This window comes from Arachis ipaensis, chromosome B4 (assembly GCF_059453495.1).
Source record: "Arachis ipaensis isolate K30076 ecotype BB chromosome B4, ASM5945349v1, whole genome shotgun sequence".
NCBI classification, from domain to species: Eukaryota; Viridiplantae; Streptophyta; class Magnoliopsida; order Fabales; family Fabaceae; genus Arachis; species Arachis ipaensis.
In genome coordinates, this window is record NC_142439.1 from 80213436 (window position 1) to 80232825 (window position 19390).

Genomic DNA, 19390 nt, shown 5'->3' on the forward strand with positions numbered 1-19390 from the left:
TGCAAATTGGGAATAATTGGGACTGAATTGGAGAGTTTGAGATCTTTTCATTAAATATTAGATTTACGGTGAATTTTTGAGTAATGGTTGTGGGATCTGATTTTTACTGCATAATTTTTGGAACAGTAGTAACTTGTTGGCTCTGTTGTGAATATTTCGAATTGAATTTTGAAGCAAAAGCAATTTTAAATGAAACTTTAGTCCTATTATTTTAATTTCATAAAATTTCAAAACGGTTGAACTTGCTGTTTAAAATATACAAATTTTTGAAATACGATGCATTGTGCAATAAAGGCCAGATTCTGTTTTCTTGAATCAGTAACTTTGAGAGTTTATAACTTTTGAACCAGGTTGGATATCGAGGTGCAACCAATTGGAAGTGAAAATTAAGTATGTTTAGCATATGTGACTTAAATTTCAGGGCTATCCATGTTTTAATGAGTAAGTTATAGGACTTCGAAGAAGATAAGTTCATTAACTTTTAAAACAGAATTCTGCAGAAAATTATTCAACTTCTAGGTTATATAACTTCTTCATTAAAAATGATATTGACCTGGAACTAATTGGAAAAGAAACCTGGATGAGTGGAGTTAAACTATAATAACTTTTAAAGTCATGGGATTTAACTTGGATTTTATATTGAATTTTGAATATCACATGCTGCTGCTGTTTTTCTGGTTTTACGCACTGCAGAGCAGTCACAGTTTTTCCTTTATTTCTAAGGCTAGAGAAACCATAAAATTAGAATCTATGGTTTTTTAACAAGCTTGTCTTAAGATGAACGCTTGGACATAAAGTTTGCGCAATTCTGAGTTTATTTGCTATATTAAAAATAGAAAAGAAGATAGAGTGTTGAGAATGTCTGAGTGAGAGTTATGAGTTCATAAAATTAAAGATTAACCTTAGCGTCATAGGGTTGATTCAATGTTGGAATTTGTTTGATTCTGAATTGATTTGCTATTGGAGAGGTTGAAAAGAGTTTGGTAAATTGTTTGGTTGGGACCTGTAAGGGTGGCTAAGTCCTATTTTTAAAGGAGGTTATGTCCAAATTTTTATAAAAGTATAAGGACTTAATCAAAATCAATATTTAAGGCTTATTTAATGATAATAACTTCAATGATTCTTTTATGAAAAGATTATTTGGTATACAAGATTGTTATCAAGGGCGTGGGTCTTGTCTCGCTTGCGTACTTGCAATTATGAAAGAAAAAGGAAAGAGTAAAGTACTTATTCTATGATTATCTGTTGCTTGAGGCAACCCAAGAGATTTTTATTTATTTGTTTGTTGCTTGAAGCAATCCAAGAGATGTTTGTTTGTTGCTTGAGGCAACCCAAGAGATATTGTTTGCTTATTTGTTGCTTAATGCAACCCAAGAGATAATATTTATTTATCTGTTGCTTAAAGCAACCCAAGAGCTTCTGTAGGGAAACTTGGATACCTACAGCAATTTTCCGTTCCCAATAGTATATTTCCTATGAGTAGAAAGCAGAGGCTGTCTCAATAGAGCTGCTAATAATTATATGCGCATTTATTTGAACGGAAAATCGTATTCGGGAAATCGTGAACTCGTGACCGGATAAATGTGGGGAATACAGGTGCTAACCAACACATGAGCTCATGGCCTGCACTAGAACTAGACATTCATCATATGCATCTATGTGACATTGTTTAGGTGTGTATATTGTAATTGGTTTGCCTAAGTGAATAATTCTGTTTAACTGCTAATTGCTATACTTAATGTAATTGCTCTTGATTGTGTTTGAACCTCATTACCTGTGTTTGTAACTGATTGTTTGGATTGTGGTGATTGGATGTTGATTGAGTTGTTTGGGCCTGAGGCCGTGACTGGTACGTTTGAGATCTAGTTCTGTATAAAGTATCTGACTGGTTCAGCATAGACTTAATGAACCTATGCTTGGAGCAGGATGATCATTTATACCGCGTAGGTAACTTCTTTTATGTTATGGTCTAGTAAAGTATGAAAAATCAAACTGGTTCAGCATAGACTTAATGAACCTATGCTTGGAACAGGTTGGTCATTCATACAGTTTAGGAAACTTTTAAGAGTTTTATAAAGAAAATATGGGTCTAGGATTTTGAATAATTAACTAATTCTTAAAGAAGGTTAATTTTCTTTTAGATGTCTCTGAATGAAATTAACTATTTGCGCTTTATTCTTTACTTTCACGGCATTCTCGACCTCTACTGAGAACATGTGGTTTGGTTCTCACCCCCAAATTTTCCACCCTTTCAGTGACACAGGTTTGAAGATGCAATATGAAGCTGCAAGCGATTAGTAGGCTTTCTTTATGCTTTTAATTGCTTTCATAGAGTCCCCTCGCTCTGGTCCTTTGAGGTTTTATTTTAACAGAGGGGTAGGTGTTGTATCTGGGTTTATATGACTTCTTATGTATAAGAATTACTATTAATAATACTTATGTGATTGTTATTATTATTTGCAATGTTTATCATTGATACATGTCTTTAATGAAAAAAAAAACAAACAAAATTTTCTGGCATTCTTCTTAAAACTGAAACGCAAAATCGATACAAAGGCTCAGTAACTAAGTAGTTAATATTAGAAAAGGTCACGTAACGTTCTTTCTAGTAGAAATACCGTTACTTAAGCAAGGTATTTTGCTGGAAGGGATGTTACAATATGGTATCAGAGCAGTCCTTCCTGTAGAGCCTTGGGAGTGGACTGACTATGCTTCATTGCATACTTTGAGTGTCTGTCATGCTTTCTAACTTGTTCTGATGACAAGAGTTTGTTTTATATGCATGACTGTCTCGTGATTAACGCTATTAGTTTACCATTGCATACCTCATGGTATCAAGTTTGGCTAACTTAATACTAATGATTTATGTATATGGAACACTAATGGGTTATCATAGACGAAATAGAAGTGATAGGTTAACGCGAATTACGAGGTTTTGGGAACGTTAAAACTAAATTCTAGAGATTAGTTCCGTTTTAACGTATGATCTTTATTCGTGCTTAGCGTTATCTCTTTCTCTACTATTTGTATTCGAATTTCTAGTTTTTGATCTCTTTCTTGTTAACCTTGCATTATCATTCGTGCATATCCTTGCTTGACTCTGTATCTGGTTGTTGTTTGAATCATTTGAAATATTTATCCTTACCTTACAAACTTTATGCTTCTTGCTCTAAACTCTGATTTATTTAGGTGTAACATACCTTTTCTTGTAATTTCCTTCTTGAGTAATTGTTTCAGATTTTCTTCGAGAAGAATTTCAATTTACATCTTTTCTTACTTGACTGTATCCACAACCCTTGCTTAAATTTTGATGGGATTGTTTTTAATTCAGCCTAGACTTTCTTACATAAACTCTGAAACTTCTTTATGTAGTTTGATCTTGTTTATCTGTGATATACCACTTACTTTTATTGATTTATAGAAAATTTTGTTTCAGAATTTATTCTTTAAATAAAAGCTGATTTTCTGCCAACTTTACTATAATTCTATGGCTATCCTTACCTAATTATGTACTTAAGTATCCTCCAAAATTTTTAAAGAAAATATTTTGCCCTTAACATCAAACAAGCTTTAATTTACAAACCATGCATGATTTGTTTTGATTTAAAAATTAAATTGATATAACATATTATTTATACTAAGTTTAGTACTTTGAAAAATGTTAGATTTATATATATTCTTTTGAAAAAGATAAACTAATTCCCTCTATTTCAAATTGAAGTTGTTTAAAATTGTTGTACTATTTTCCCTAATAACATTCATATTGAAATTGTTCGATTCATAATTTCTTCCTAAGCTTCGAATTAACTCCCTTTATGCTCCATTTCATTGCTTATATATATCCTTGTTTGTTGACGATCTCATGTATTCCTTCAAAACCTTGCGAAATACCATCTTTGTCCAACTGTGAACTTGAGTATTCTTCCAATTTCTCGCATAAACCTTTCGTGCCGTTTGTCTTTCTTTTCTCATATTTCGTATTTCTTATATGCGCTAGTTCTTAGGGACGCGATTTGTGCGTGTGGAAAGTGAATTTGGTTAGTATACAAAGTTATAAGGAGTTGTGGAGTTTTGAGACGACGAAAGGAAGTGCTCATGCTTTGTTAAACGTTCTGAACGAATATTGTGCCTATTTGATTTTGGATTTCAAAATTTATCATGAGTTAAGTTATTTTATCAACTCTTGCATTACCTAGTATATTTTCTTCTACGTTTATGTGATATGATTTTCTTGGTATCTTTAAAATATTCAAAAGGGGATGTGAATATAAATCTTTTCTTCATCTTATATCAATTTTTGAGGGCAAAAATTTTTGTAAGTTGGATAGAATGTAACATCCCACATTTTTGAAAATCTAATTATGAATAAATTGTGATTTTATTTTATTAAGTTTAAACTTTATAATTTTAAAAATTATTTTATTAGAAATAATTAAATAGATTCAGAGATAATTTCATTTTAAACCAATTAAGATTCTTAATGTAATTTTATATAATGGAATATTTTGTATAATTTTAGTAATTGAAAAATAAGAAAGAATTATATAATTTAATTTAAGTAACTTTTATCCTGAAAAAGTTACGATTTATTTTATTAGTTTGATATCTTATTTTATAAATTAATTAATTAAGAGTAATTAAATTAGTTTACTAATATTTGGAGTTAATTCAATTAATATTCTTGTGTAAAATTTTATAGTTGGTTATTTTATGTATTTTGAAAATTATATAATTTAAATAATTTTTATTATGGATAAATTATGGTTTATTTTATTAGTTTGAGCTCTTTGAGATTGATTTATTAGGAATGATTAAATGGATTTTTATAAATACTTAAAGTTTAAGTAATTTTATTATAATTAGATATTTTGTAAATTGAAATTAAAGTTTCGGTGATAGAAAAATAATAAAAAATTATATCATTTAATTTGAATAATTGAATATTGAGTTTAAACTACTTTTTATAAAAATGTGATTAATATATTTACTTTATGATTTAAATTAAAAATAATTATTTGAGCTCGTTAATAGATTGATAGATAAAATCTCATGCGTTTTAAAAGTAATCTTTATAGAATTATATTTGAATTCTAAATTGTTATCCTGTCATGAATATTTTGTAAAATTGTTATATTACTTGTATATATTTTTCCCTAATTTATCAAATCAAAATCTAATTTAATTTAAGATCACAAATTTCCTAATTGATACCCTAATTTCACAAAACACACACTACATACGTTCAGAGAAAAGGAAAGAAACAGTGAAGAGAGAAAGAGGGGCTCGAAGGGGGAAGAAGAGAGATCGAGAGGGGGAGATGGAGAAGTCGGGAGTCGGGGAGTAAGGGATTAGGAGGAAGACGCTGGGATGATCAAGAAGTCTTCAACTTCGTCATCCTCGTGCATCCGTCGTTGCTACCATCATCGATCAGAGCTGCTGCGCGTGGAGAGAAGGGGAGACGATGTCGCTGTCTCTATTTGGGATAGCCGCCACCGTTCAAGTCACTATAGGAGGAGAACGCCACCGCATGAAGCAAGGTGATGAGCGAAGTAGAACGCGTACAGGAAGAAGGAGAACACGATGGCTGGGAGGAGGCAGCGCCGCTGCCGTTGCTACTAGGGTTTGTCTTTGGAATTCTTGGTCGCCGCTATCGTTGTGGGTGAGTCAATTCTGTCCTAGCTATTAGAGTTACCATTTCTGAACCATTGTCCCTTTGAAATGATCCTGTCTCGGCCTCTAATATTCCTAATTATACTGTATTCGTTGGAATCGCCACAATTGGAGCTCATCACTAGAGAAGACAAACTGTTGCGCCATCTTCTTCATTTTGACTCTGAACCTCCATTCATAATCCTGTAATGTTTCCACTCTTGTTCTATTTAGAATTTTGCTTCTTTGCTATTTTCTTATTTGAATTACGGTAGCCGATACCTTTGTTTTAGTGTTGCTGTGTTCTGCTGGAGCTGTCAAAATTGTTGTTTTTGGAGTGTGATCATGGTTGATGCTGCTGCCGCGTCCCAATAATGTTGGAATTGTTGCTACTGCTATGAATTCAAAAAGAGCAGGTTTATCGTGGTTAATTCCTTCCGGTTTAGCTAATCGAGGTAGGGAGTTTAAAATGATTTTAATTTAGGAATGCCAACAAGGTTTACTGAATAACTGCAAATAGTATTAATAGTTGTGAGTAATTAATTGATTATATGAATGTAGGATTGTGATTGCGATTGTGCTTGGTGCTGTGATTGAATTGATTGTAATTATGTCTGGTAGATGATTGAATTATTGATTGTTGGTTGTTGAAATGGTTGTTTGGTATATTGCTATGGCTGTGAAAGTGACTTGAGATTAGTAGAGGATTGTGGTTTTGACTGATTATGTATAAATGGTTGAGAATTTTGAAGAATTAGGGCCTAAAAGACTAAACTATTATTAAGAATCTAGTTTTCAAAATAGAATGGTTACTTTGAGGACGGCCTAGTAATTTGCTAGTGATCGAAATGGTATGAGATTAAAATCTGAATAAACTTTAACAAGTGTAGTTGTTAGTATTTGATAAACCCCGATTTTGTAGTTTATCTTGTGCTTAATTTGGGGGATTTTATCACATTTTCCCACATTTATTCAATGAAATAGCATGGTTTTGTAATTCTCCCTTGAATTGTGCTTAAGTGTAAAAATATGCTTTTTAGGCCCTTAAATTAGTGATTTTAATCCACTTTAATTCCATTCGATGCCTTGATGTGTTTGTTGAGTGATTTCATGTTCATAAGGCAAGTATTGGATAGAAGAAGTGAGAAGAAAAGCATGTAGGGTGGGAGAACTCATGAAGAAATGAAGGAACCGTAAAGCTGTCAAGCCCGACCTCTTCGCACTCAAACAACCATAACTTGAGCTACAGAGGTCCAAATGAAGCGGTTTCAGTTGCGTTGGAAAGCTAACATCTGGGGCTTCGCAATGATATAAAATTTTCTATATGTTGCTTCGCGTTCAGGGGCGCACACGCGCCATGTACGCGTGCGCGCCGATGGAGCACGTGGGTCCACTAAAGAGAAATTGCCCCCAGCGATTTTTCAACTCATTTTGGGTCCAATCCAACCCATTTCTGATGCTATTGAACCTAAGGATTGAAGGGGGAATGAACCAAGTAGTCATAGTTTAGTTTTCATCATGTTTTAGGGTAGAATTCTAGAGAGAGAGGCTCTCTCTACTCTCTAGATTTTAGGGTAGTTTAGGTTAATCACTCTCAATTTTCTCTTTCAATTCTTGTTTTGATTTAGTTTTTCTTCTTAATTTCTTGTATTACATCTTTGATCTTTTAGTTTTACTTGTTCATTTCCTTCATTTTGTTACTTTTATGCTTATGAACCCTTGTTGGATTTCCATTTTCTTCTAATGTAAATTTATGTTTTCATGTCTCTTTTATGTTGATCTTGATTGTTAGTGTTGATTTCTTGCTTATGTTAGTTATGGGTTTCATTAATTCTTGCAATTTGTGATGTTTACTTTTCTTGCACTCTAGGTGTTTGATATAATGTTTCCTTTAGTTCTTGAGTAGTTTTCTTGACTCTTGGCCTAGGCTAAGGGAATTGAGTGACCTTGAGTCATTGGGTCTCATTGAATTGGTAATTTGAGAACCCTTGGTGATCAATTTGATACTCATTGACGCTAACCCACTACTAATCTAATTAGTAGGTAGGTTGGGACTTATGGGTTGATGTGATCAAAGCCATTTGACGTACTTCAAGTCTAGGAGTAGATATTACGTACTTAAGACTTTTGGAAGTAGACTTAATGAGCTTGGCCTCTCGTAATTATCAATATATGGTTTGTAGACAAGGATGGTGATCTCAATTACCTAAGTCTTAGCCAAGAGTTCTTTATCTTGCTTTCTTTAATTACTTGCTTAATTTACTTTCTTGCCATTTATTTTTCTTGCCCATTGAAAATCAAACCCCCTTGTTCTTTATAGCCAATAATTGAGCACTTAATTGTAATTTCTTGTGAGATGACCCAGAGTCTAAATACTCTGGTTAATTCTTATTCGGGGTTTGTTACATGTGACAACTCAAAATTTTTGATGTGGAAATTGTTTGATGGTTTGGAGCTATGCTTACAACGAAGTATTTCTTTCTATAAGAAGAAAATCTAGACCATTGAGCAAAATTCGTTCATCAGGGTTTAAATTTAAAGGTTTCGTATTAACTGAAGATTTAGTTATGATTTTTCAAAGTTAAGCCGTAAAATCTTATTTTCTGCATTATCTTTAAGTGAAAACAGTAATTTCGAAAGCCTGTAACTAATTATGTGATGATCAGAATTGCGTTGAACTAAGTCCTGGTTAAACTTGGGAATAATTGGGACTGAATTGGAGAGTTTAAGATCTTTTCATTAAATATAAGATTTATGGTGAATTTTTGAGTAATGGTTGTGGGATCTGATTTTTACTGCAGAATTTTTGGAACAGCAGTAACTTGTTGGTTCTGCTGTGAATGTTCCGAGTTGAATTTTGAAGTGAAACCAATTTTAAATGAAACTTTAGTCCTATTATTTTAATTTCATAAAATTTTAGAATGGTTGAACTTGCGGTTTAAAAGATACGAATTTTTGAAATACGATGCATTATGCAGTAAAGGCCAGATTCTGTTTTCTTAAATCAGTAAATTTGAGAGTTTATAAATTTTGAACCTGGTTGGATATCGAGGTGCAACCAATTGGAAGTGAAAATTAAGTATGTTTAGCATATGTGACTTAAATTTCAGGGCTATCCATGTTTTAATGAGTAAGTTATGGGACTTGGAAGAAGATAAGTTCATTAACTTTTAAAACAGAATTCTGCAGAAAATTATTGAACTTCTAGGTTATATAACTTCTTCATTAAAAATGATATTGACTGGAACCAATTGAAAAAGAAACCTGGATGAGTGGATTTAAACTATAATAACTTTTAAAGTCATGGGATTTAACTTGGATTTTATATTGAATTTTGAATATCACATGCTACTGCTGTTTTTCTGGTTTTACGCACTGCAGAGCAGTCACAGTTTTTCCTTTATTTCTAAGGATAGAGAAACCAGAAAATTAGGATCTATGGTTTGTTAGAAAGCTTGTCTCAAGATGAACGCTTGGACATAAAGTTTGCGCAATTATGAATTTACTTGCTATATTAAAAACAGAAAAGAAGATAGAGTGTTGAGAATGTCTGAGTGAGAGTTATGAGTTCATAAAATTAAAGATTAACCTTAGCGTCATAGGGTTGATTCAATGTTGGAATTTGTTTGATTCTAAATTGATTTGCTATTGGAGGGGTTGAAAAGAGTTTGGTAAATTGTTTGGTTGGGACCCGTAAGGGTGGCTAAGTCCTATTTTTAAAGGAGGTTATGTCCAAATTTTTATAAAAGTATAAGGACTTAATCAAAATCAATATTTAAGGCTTATTTAATGATAATAACTTCAATGATTCTTTTATGAAAAGATTATTTGGTATACGAGATTGTTAGCAAGGGCGTGGGTCTTGTCTCGCTTGCGTACTTGCAATTATGAAAGAAAAAGGAAAGAGTAAAGTACTTATTCTATGATTATCTGTTGCTTGAGGCAACCCAAGAGATATTTATTTATTTGTTTGTTGCTTGAAGCAACCCAAGAGATGTTTGTTTGTTGCTTGAGGCAACCCAAGAGATATTGTTTGCTTATTTGTTGCTTAATGCAACCCAAGAGATAATATTTATTTATCTGTTGCTTAAAGCAATACAAGAGCTTCTGTAGGAAAACTAGGATACCTACAGCAATTTTCTGTTCCCAAGAGTATATTTCCTGCGAGTAGAAAGTAGAGGCTGTCTCAATAGAGCTGCTAATAATTATATGTGCATTTTTTTGAACGAAAAATCGTATTCGGGAAATCGTGAACTCGTGACAGGATAAATGTCGGGAATGCAGGTGCTAACCGACACATGAGCTCATGGCCTGCACTAGGACTAGACATTCATCATATGCATCTATGTGACATTGTTTGGGTGTGTATAATGTATTTGGTTATCCTAAGTGAATAATTCTGTTTAACTGCTAATTGCTATACTTGATGTAATTGCTCTTGATTGTGTTTGAACCTCATTACCTGTGTTTGTAACTGATTGTTTGGATTGTGGTGATTGGATGTTGATTGAGTTGTTTGGGCCTGAGGCCATGACTGGTACATTTGAGGTCTAGTTCTATATAAAGTATCTGACTAGTTCAGCATAAACTTAATGAACCTATGCTTGGTGTAGGATGATCATTTATACCGCGTAGGTAACTTCTTTTATGTTATGGTCTTGTAAAGTATGAAAAATCAAACTGGTTCAGCATAGACTTAATGAACCTTTGCTTGGAACAGGTTGGTCATTCATACAGTTTAGGAAACTTTTAAGAGTTTTATAAAGAAAATACGGGTCTAGGATTTTGAATAATTAACTAATGCTTTTAAAGAAGGTTAATTTTCTTTTAGATGTCTCTAAATGAAATTAACTATTTGCGCTTTGTTCTTTACTTTCACGGCATTCTTGACCTCTACTGAGAACATGTGGTTTGGTTCTCACCCCCAAATTTTCCACCCTTTCAGAGACTCGGGTTTGAAGATGCAATATGAAGCTGCAAGCGATTAGTAGGCTTTCTTTATGGTTTTAATTGCTGTCAGAGAGTCCCCTCGCTCTGGTCCTTTGAGGTTTTATTTTAACAGAGGGGTAGGTGTTGTATCTGGGTTTATATGACTTCTTATGTATAAGAATTACTATTAATAATACTTATGTTATTGTTATTATTATTTGCAATGTTTATCCTTGATATATGTCTTTAATGAAAAAAAAAAACAAACAAAATTTTCTGGCATTTTTCTTAAAACTGAAACGCAAAATCGATACAAAGGTTCAGTAACTAAGTAGTTAATATTAGAAAAGGTCACGTAACGTTCTTTCTAGTAGAAATACCCTGACTTAAGCAAGGTATTTTGCTGGAAGGGATGTTACAACCCTGAAGTTCGGCATAATCATCATAAGAAGATTGAAGTTTCTCCTTCACTTCAGGCAGCTTGGCATATGTCTGGGTATAGCTTTCCTAAGCCTTCTTCGCCATCTCCTCCGCTAGATTAGAAGCGGCCTCAACAGCAGTAGCTCGGGACTTCTCATTCTTCAGCGAAAGCTCCAACCCCACGTTCATCGCCTCTAGCTCGGACCTCAAACTCTTAACCCTCTCAAACTCAGCCTTGGCACTCCCCAAAAAGGCGTGTGTGGCATTGATAGGGACCTTCTTGAACTCCTTTGCCAATGCAGCGTTCAGATTAGCCATCCGAACACAGTTGCGGGCCATATAATGAAAGCTCTTGAGGATGGACATGTCGTCGATAGAGACAAAATCGTAGGGAGCAATATGCTCCTCCGTGAAGGCCACACCATCAAAATCCTTATCATTAATATCAAAAGCGCCGGATGTCTTCTGCTTCTTGGGAGAAGGTCCGGAGGAAGAAGGAGACGAAGCAACACTAGAACTAGCAAGCGGCGGGTCAGTAGGAACCAAACGGACATTAAGGGTCGGTATAATCTTCCTTGGACCTTGAGGACCTAAGTCCGGCTTCTTCGGAGGAAGTTGAGTAGTGCTCTCCCATGTCGCCTTCCGCTGTAAATTCGCTGCCGCGACAGTCTTCTTAGTTTTGCGAAGAAATTTCATAGAATCAGATCCCGAAGCCATCTCTGGAAAAACAGGAAACGCAATAGTTACAAAAAACCACAACTAAAACAAGATAATAAAAAGCAAAGAAAGTCGGGCACTACCTAAAAACTTCTTCGTGTCCAAATGAGGAGGCTACCCCCAGTGCTCCTCCAACACACCCACAAAGGCCCTCTCTACCTCATCTAGACTCTCTAAAGGGTACTTAAGCACTAGAAGATTCTCCTGCCACCAAAGGGGAAAAGAGAGCTCCTTATTCTCGTCTAAAAAGAAGGGATGAACTTCATCCACAGCCCGTACCTTGAAATAAAAATTCTTAAAATCATGGAAAGAGTCGTCAAAAATGGCGAAAACCTTTCTTCCTTGATTAGCTCAGAAAGATATCCAAGAAGCCTTCTTCTTGGCCACCCCAGGCTTTGTCAACACAAACAAATATAAAAACAAACAGAGGGAAGGTCGGATGCCCAACTCCTGACACAACAGCTGAAAAATTTTCATAAAAGCCCAGGAGTTGGGACGAAGCTGAGTAGGGGCAAGGTTACAGTTCCAAAGAATCTCAGTCTCAAACTCAGTAAACGAGATGGTAATACCTAACTTGGTGAAAAACAGTCCTAGGCATAGAAGAACAGACGCTCTGTCCGACTTAAAGGAGGAAAGCTGACCCGCTCCTCAGGATCGGGAGCCACTAGCTCCTAATCTTTTTCATCCTCTCTATTCCCACAAATCCTATGAAACCTCCTAAACTTCTCACAGTATTCCCGGTCTGCTACAGTAACACAACCCAACACTACAGAGTCTAGCCAATCAGCCATACCAAGAGGAACCTTCGTGGACATTTCAACAATATTTTTTCGAGACATAGACACTATACCTACAGCAAGAAAAACTAAAGACGTCACCACCACCAACTCAGCCAAAAAAGCAAAAAACAAGAGAAATGGCCAACAAGCAACAACAAGACATCAAAGGGCGCCCTAGGATCACGAAACTACTGACGCTGTGACCCAGAAACACCCTTTGGAGGCACAGATAGAAGCACAAACTCAAAAAAGATAAAAAAGATCAAAAACCCACAATCCCTAGCCATTCAGCAATAGTAGGAAAAGATCAAAACTTTGAAGCAATAACAAACATGCAACGCACCCAGAAGCAAGCACGTAAACAAAAAGAAGAATTGCGATTACCATCAAACAGAGAGCACACACGAAGGGAACAAAATACCAATCTGGAAAGAAGAAGCAGAAACGACAATGAGCAAGCAGCAAACTCACGAATGATCCCTACCAAGCAATGAAAGTACCGAAAATCCAAGAATAGAAGGCAGGGGCAGCTAGAGGACGAGTGAAAGAAAGCTTCTTTCTCCAAACAAAATGAAACAGACAAAAGCGAAAAAGGAAAATGAACTAAGTCCCCCTGATTTTAAAAAAGCAAAGGGAGGAAAAATGAAATGGCAAAAGGAATAAAAGCCCAAATTAATGAGCCTTAAAAGCGCTCGCGATTTCCCAAAGAAACTGTCGCACTCGAAACAAGCGCAACGTTTAAAGCAAATGTAAAATCAAAAAGATCAAAAAGATCAAAAACCCACAATCCCTAGCCATTCAGCAACAGTAGGAAAAGATAAAAACTTTAAAGCAATAACAAACATGCAACGCACCCAGAAGCAAGCACGTAAACAAAAAAGAAGAATTGCGATCACCATCAAACAGAGAGCACAGACGAAGGGAACAAAATACCAATCTGGAAAGAAGAAGCGGAAATGATAATGAGCAAGCAGCAAACTCATGAATGATCCCCACCAAGCAACGAAAGTACCGAAAATCCAGGAAAAGAAGGCAGGGGCAGCCAAAGGACGAGTGAAAGAAAGCTTCTTTCTCCAAACAAAATGAAACAGACAAAAGCGGAAAAAGAAAATGAACCAAGTTCCCCTGATTTTAAAAAAGCAAAGGGAGGAAAAACGAAATGGCAAAAGGAATAAAAGCCCAAATTAATGAGCCTTAAAAGCGCTCGCGATTTCCCAAGGAAACTGTCGCACTCAAAACAAGCGCAACATTTAATGCAAACGTTTCGTATTTCAAGAGGCATCTCAAAGGATGCAAGCTGACCCGAGAAGGACGGAATGACCGACCTGCCTGGGGCACTATTCATACCCTAAACCCGAGCTTTAAGGCTGGGTCGGCAAAGGATCAGGGGACCAAATTCGAAGACGGCTCTCTTACTCCCACCGATCTCTTCCTAAATAGCTCAGAGGACCACCAGAAGGCTCAAAGAGGCCCAAACCAGCAAGGCCACCGCCTACTAGAAGGCAGTTGCAAAAAGATATGATCTATCCCACAAGAAAGATAAGATAAGGATCTTCACCCCCAAAGAAGATCACCAAAAACCACTATAAATACACTGGAACCCCCCAGGTATAATTCATATCCCAATTCTACTAAAAACCTACCTAAAGCCCATGCTAACTTAAGCATCGGAGTCTCTTGCAGGTACCACCACCCAACCACACGAGGAGCTCGGATAAGGTGGCACCTCCACATCTGAAGGTCAGAAGCCAACACTCGGAGACGACCCGAATTTCATGTTCGGTCCGAATTCCACATTTCAAGTAACCCTCGGAACACATAGCATGCTTGTTTTTGAGTGCCTTTTTGGGATAATTGAAGCACTAGGCTTTTGATATTAAGACTGATCACCTTGATATCGATTGTTTAGTATGGACAGGATCCTGAATGTCGACTCGCGGACGAGGTCATACACGTACTCGAAGAGAGAGTGAGGGTAATGGTGCATGGATTCCCACACTCCGTACAACTGATCTAGCAAGTGCATTGGGTCATCCAAGTAATACCTGAGGTGAGTCAGGGTCGATCCCACGAGGATTGTCGGCTTGGATCAAACAGTGGTTATCTTGTAAATCTTAGTTAGGCAGGTAGAAAAGTTATTTAATTGTTTAAGCGCATGAAAGTAAAATAAAGATAACGTTACTTAGTAATTGTGAATTCAATGATGAGAAGATGGTTAAGGCTTCAGAAATGCTTTGTTCTTCTGGATCAATCCTTTCATGCTGTCCACTCCAACTGTGAATGATTTCTTCCAAAGCAGGGCTGTATGTGATCAACGCCTGTTTGAGCGGCCACCAATCTTCCTCTAGGATGAACACCAGGTTTAGTGCGCATCCAGTTTGAATGAGGGTTAAGCTCCTGCAGTTCATCCCCTTGGTGATCCTATTCAAAATGCCATAGACAAGTTGAAACGTAAAAGTGGGCAAGAGTCTAAGTGTTTTCTAACAACGGTGAACTCTTATATACTAATCTAATGACTAAGGATTATAGAAACACAATAGGCTTAGTCTTGTAGTGCAAAAATCCACTTCAGGGGTCCACTTGGTGAGTGTTTGGGATGAGCTTTAGTGTCTACCATGTGCTAGGATGCTTCTTGGGCATTGAACGCCTACTTGGGACACCTTTGTGGGTGTTGGACGCCAGCTGCTCTCTTTTCGGCGTCCAATGCGAGGAAGGAGGTAGGTGGCTGGGGTTGAACGCCAGTTTTGGGCCTTCATCTTCAAAGACAAGTATGGACTATTATATATTTCTGGAAAGCCCTGGATATTAGCTTTCCATATCCATTATAAACACTCCATTTGGATATCCAATGCTCTAAAAATCCTTCCTTGAGTGCACGGAGGTCAAATCCTGATAGCATCTGCTACGCTTTCCTTGCCTCTGAATCAGACTTTGTCAAAACTCTCAGATTTCAGCCAGAAAATACCTGAAATCACCATAAAATACAACAACTCATAGTAGAATCCAAAAATGTGAATTTTACACTAAAACCTATGAAAATATAATAAAACTTAAACAAAACATGCTAAAACTTTATGAAAATAATGCCAAAAAGCGTATAAAATATCTGCTCATCAGGTAACCCGTAGGCGGATAATCACGCTGAATTCATGCTGGCGATGACTAACTTAACTAACATGATTCAAGCTAGCACTGCGATGACTACTCATACTATGCTGCGGACAAGGCAATCAGCCGAAAACGAAAATAGAGAAGGTGCTGAGGACAACTTAGGTGGCATTCCAAGAGCTCTAGCTGCTTTTTTGAAAGTTGACCCACCAGTTATCAATGGATCGACAAACCCTACCGAAGCAGATAACTAGTTCCAAGCTGTGGAGCGTGCATTACAGACTCGACATGTTCTGAATGATCAGTTCATGGAATATGCGACTTATCAATTAGTGGGAGAAGCTCAACATTGGTGACAAGGAGAGTGTCGATTTCTGTAACAACAAAATATGGATATTCCGTGGGAGCTATTTCAAACTGCTTTCTATAAGAAGTATTTTCCTAAGTCAGTAAAGGAGGCCACAGAGTTAGAGCTTATGCAGCTGAAGCAAGGTTCAATATCTGTGGCCGAGTATACAAGTAAGTTCGAGGAGCTCTGTAGGTTCTCAAGGGTATGTCGGGGAGCCCCTGAGTATTATGAGGGTAGGAAAGTAAAGTAATAAAATCAATGCATATGGGATGTGAATTAAAAAGAGAATGCATGAGTATGTGGAAAAAGTGAAAAATGCGTAGTTAGGTTTGTATTTGAATTGTATAGGTTGTCATAAGTTAGGTAGGAAGTTTAAATTAATCAAAGATTCAAATTCTAGTTCACTTAACCATATGCATCCTTACCATGACCTAGCCCCATTACAACCTTGAGAAAGTCCTCATGATATTTGTATGAATGCGTTAAATAATTGTTGATTGTTAGATGAAAAAGAAATCTTGGAAATCATGATTAGAAGAGAATTGAGAGAATCGACCCTCAAACACTAGAGAGATTAGAGTGAAAACACGTCCGGTGAGGGTTCGATGCTCAATTCCTTGTTCTCGGCTTTCATGAGCTCTCTTCTTGTAAGTCTATTTGTACTTCATTTCCCTTATTCAAATTAGTGAAAATTCATGAATAATCATACTATCTTAGCCCTATGTACTTACATATGTTCTTGCGGATTGATTTACTTTTAACCAAGTAGGTAGAAGCATTCTGCATTTAGTTGCATTTACATAGATAGTTTGCATTTAATAAACCCTACCATTTTTCTTCACCCCTTTCTTTATAGCTTCTCTTGAGCTTAGCATGAGGACATGCTAATGTTTAAGTGTGGGGAGATTGATAAACCACAATTTTATGGTTTATTTTATATTGAATTGAGTGGATTTTGTCAACTTTTCTCACACTTATTCATATAAATTGCATGGTTTTGTAAATCCTTCCAAATTTTGTGCTGTGATTGAAAACATGCTTCTTAGTCCTTAAAATTGCTAATTTTTAATCCTCTCTTATTACCAATTACCATTCGATGTCATGATGTATGTGTTAGGTGATTCCGGGGTTTATAGGACAGGAATGGCTTAGAGGATGGAAAGGAAACATGCAAAAGTGGAAGGAACACAAGGAATTGGAGATTTGAGAAGCTGGTGCCGACGCATAAGCATGGTTGACGCGTACGTGTGACCGGTGTAGCAGACAAATGATGCGTACGCGTGAAAGACGCAAACGCGTTGCCATTGCAAAGTTCAAATGACGCGTGCACGTGGCTGACACGTACGCGTGGCCATTGCAGAGTTCAACCCTTGCCAAGGCCTTTTTATCATTTGAATTTCCTTTTCTTTATCAGTTAATTGTCATTTATTTTCTTGTTATTTACTTTTCTTATTCACCAACCCAAAACACCAAAAAGAAACCTCATAGCCAATAATAAAGCACTTCATTGCAATTCCTAGGGAGAACGACCTGGGACTAATACTCTCGGTAAAATTTATTGGGATTTATACTTGTGACAACCATAATTAAACTTTGATGTGAGGATTCATTGTTGGTTTGGAACTATGCTTGCAACGAGATTCTATTGAGAAATTCTAAGCCGACATAAATCCTCCATCAGTCGGCAACAACTTCTCAAGTCTTCAAATTCTTGTGTTCCTTCCTCTTTTGCATACCTCCTTTTCGTCTTCCAAGCCATTCCTACCCTATGAATTTTGAAATCACTTGACAAACATATCACGGCATCGAATGGTAATAAAAGAGGATTAAAAATGATCAATTTTAAGGCCTATGAGGCATGTTTTCATTATTAACTACAAATTAGGAAGGATTTACACAACCATGCAATTTATATGAATAAGTGTGAGAATAGTTGACAAAATCCACTTAATTCAATCCAAAATAAACCATAAAATAGTGGTTTATCAAAGGTCCTTGTAGGCTCGGATTGGTGAAGTAACTCTTCATACAAGTGCCTCAATAATCAGAGTGATGGGAGGACCTAAGAACCTTGAATACCAAATAGTCCTCATGCATCCTCAGAACCAATTCACCTTGCTCCACATCAATCAGAGCTCTCGCAATGGCAAAGAATGGTCTTCCTAGGATGATGGAGTTATTCTCATCCTCCCCCATGTCAAGGATTACAAAATTTGTAGGGAGGAAAAGCTCCAACCTTGACCAAGACATTCTTTACTATACCATGTGCCAGTTTTAGAGATTTGTCTGCCATCTGTAATGTTACCCTTCTTGGCTGTGCCTCTTGGATTTGTAGCTTCTTCATCACAAACAAGGGCATTAGATTAATGCTTTCACGAATATCACATAGGGCTCTATCAAAAGTGATGTTCCCAATAGTATGTAAAATCCGGTCAAACCATAATTAATTAAATAGTAAATTAAATAGGAGCGAATAAGGTTAGAAAATTTAGCAATCGGAATTTGATAATTTAAATATGATATTTAGACTCAGTGAATTTTTCTGAATAAAAATGCGCATTGAAAATTTGACTGGCAGTACTGGCTGCAATCTGTCCCGTGTTGTGGCTGAGAAAATTAATTAGAAATGAATAATTTTAAGAAACGAGAAATTATAATTTGGAAAGCTAGAAATATTTAAAATACGATTTAAAACTCTAATCTTATAGGTTTTGGCCCAAAATTGGGCCAACAGACTAAAATAAGTGAACCGGGCCCAAGTGGGCCTAAGACTCAACATATATAAACATTATTTATGAGCATTTCAGATCATTTAACCTAGGAAATGAGAGAGGGACGCAGCTGTGGAGAAGAGAGGAAGAAGAGAGAAAATCCTAACTCCATCAAACTTCAAATCACCATAACTTTCTCTCCAAAACTCCGATTGACGAGCTGTTTGCAGCCACGCGTTGCTCTTCTCTTCCTCTTCAAGTCTATCTAAGTTTTTTGGTGAGTATTTAACTCTCCTCTTCCTAGTTTCGTTTTTCCCCTTGTATTTTGAATTTGGTTTGGGTTTTGAGAAAATTTCATAATTTTGGTTGTTTAGAAGTACCCTAGTATGAGCCATGGGTGATATTCATCACAAACTTTAGTGGTTTAAGGTAAGAAACCCTCCATCCCTTGTGATTTATCATTTTCATGAACCCTAGGTTAATGTATATATGTGAAATTGGTTATGTTAGTGTATTTGGTGATTTTGGTGCACAATTGGGAGGTTGGTGTTGCTTGAGGTTCATTGGTGAGGCTTAGAGCTAAGGGTTGGTGGAGACCTCCAAGAAGAAGCTCAATTATTTTGGCTACAAGAGGTACGGTTTAAGTTTCATTTAAGTACCGTGCGGTGTGATGAGAATTCCTAGGCTAGATGCCCCTATGATTAAGTTTGGATTGTGCAAATGGTTGG

General features: G+C 36.2%; 1 protein-coding gene across 1 annotated transcript; it reads right to left on the minus strand.

Annotated features, from left to right (window-relative positions):
* Positions 1 to 11085: 11085 nt before the first annotated feature.
* On the minus strand, positions 11086 to 11715 carry LOC148568089 (uncharacterized). Its single transcript, XM_088484657.1, has one exon. It carries the CDS (start codon positions 11713 to 11715, stop codon positions 11086 to 11088), a length of 630 nt encoding a protein of 209 aa, XP_088340783.1.
* Between the last annotated feature and the right edge of the window lie 7675 nt (positions 11716 to 19390).

What these genes read in the sequence shown, in the direction of transcription:
- LOC148568089 (XM_088484657.1), bottom strand. Translation starts at nt 11,715, where the DNA reads ATGGCTTCGGGATCTGATTCTATGAAATTTCTTCGCAAAACTAAGAAG.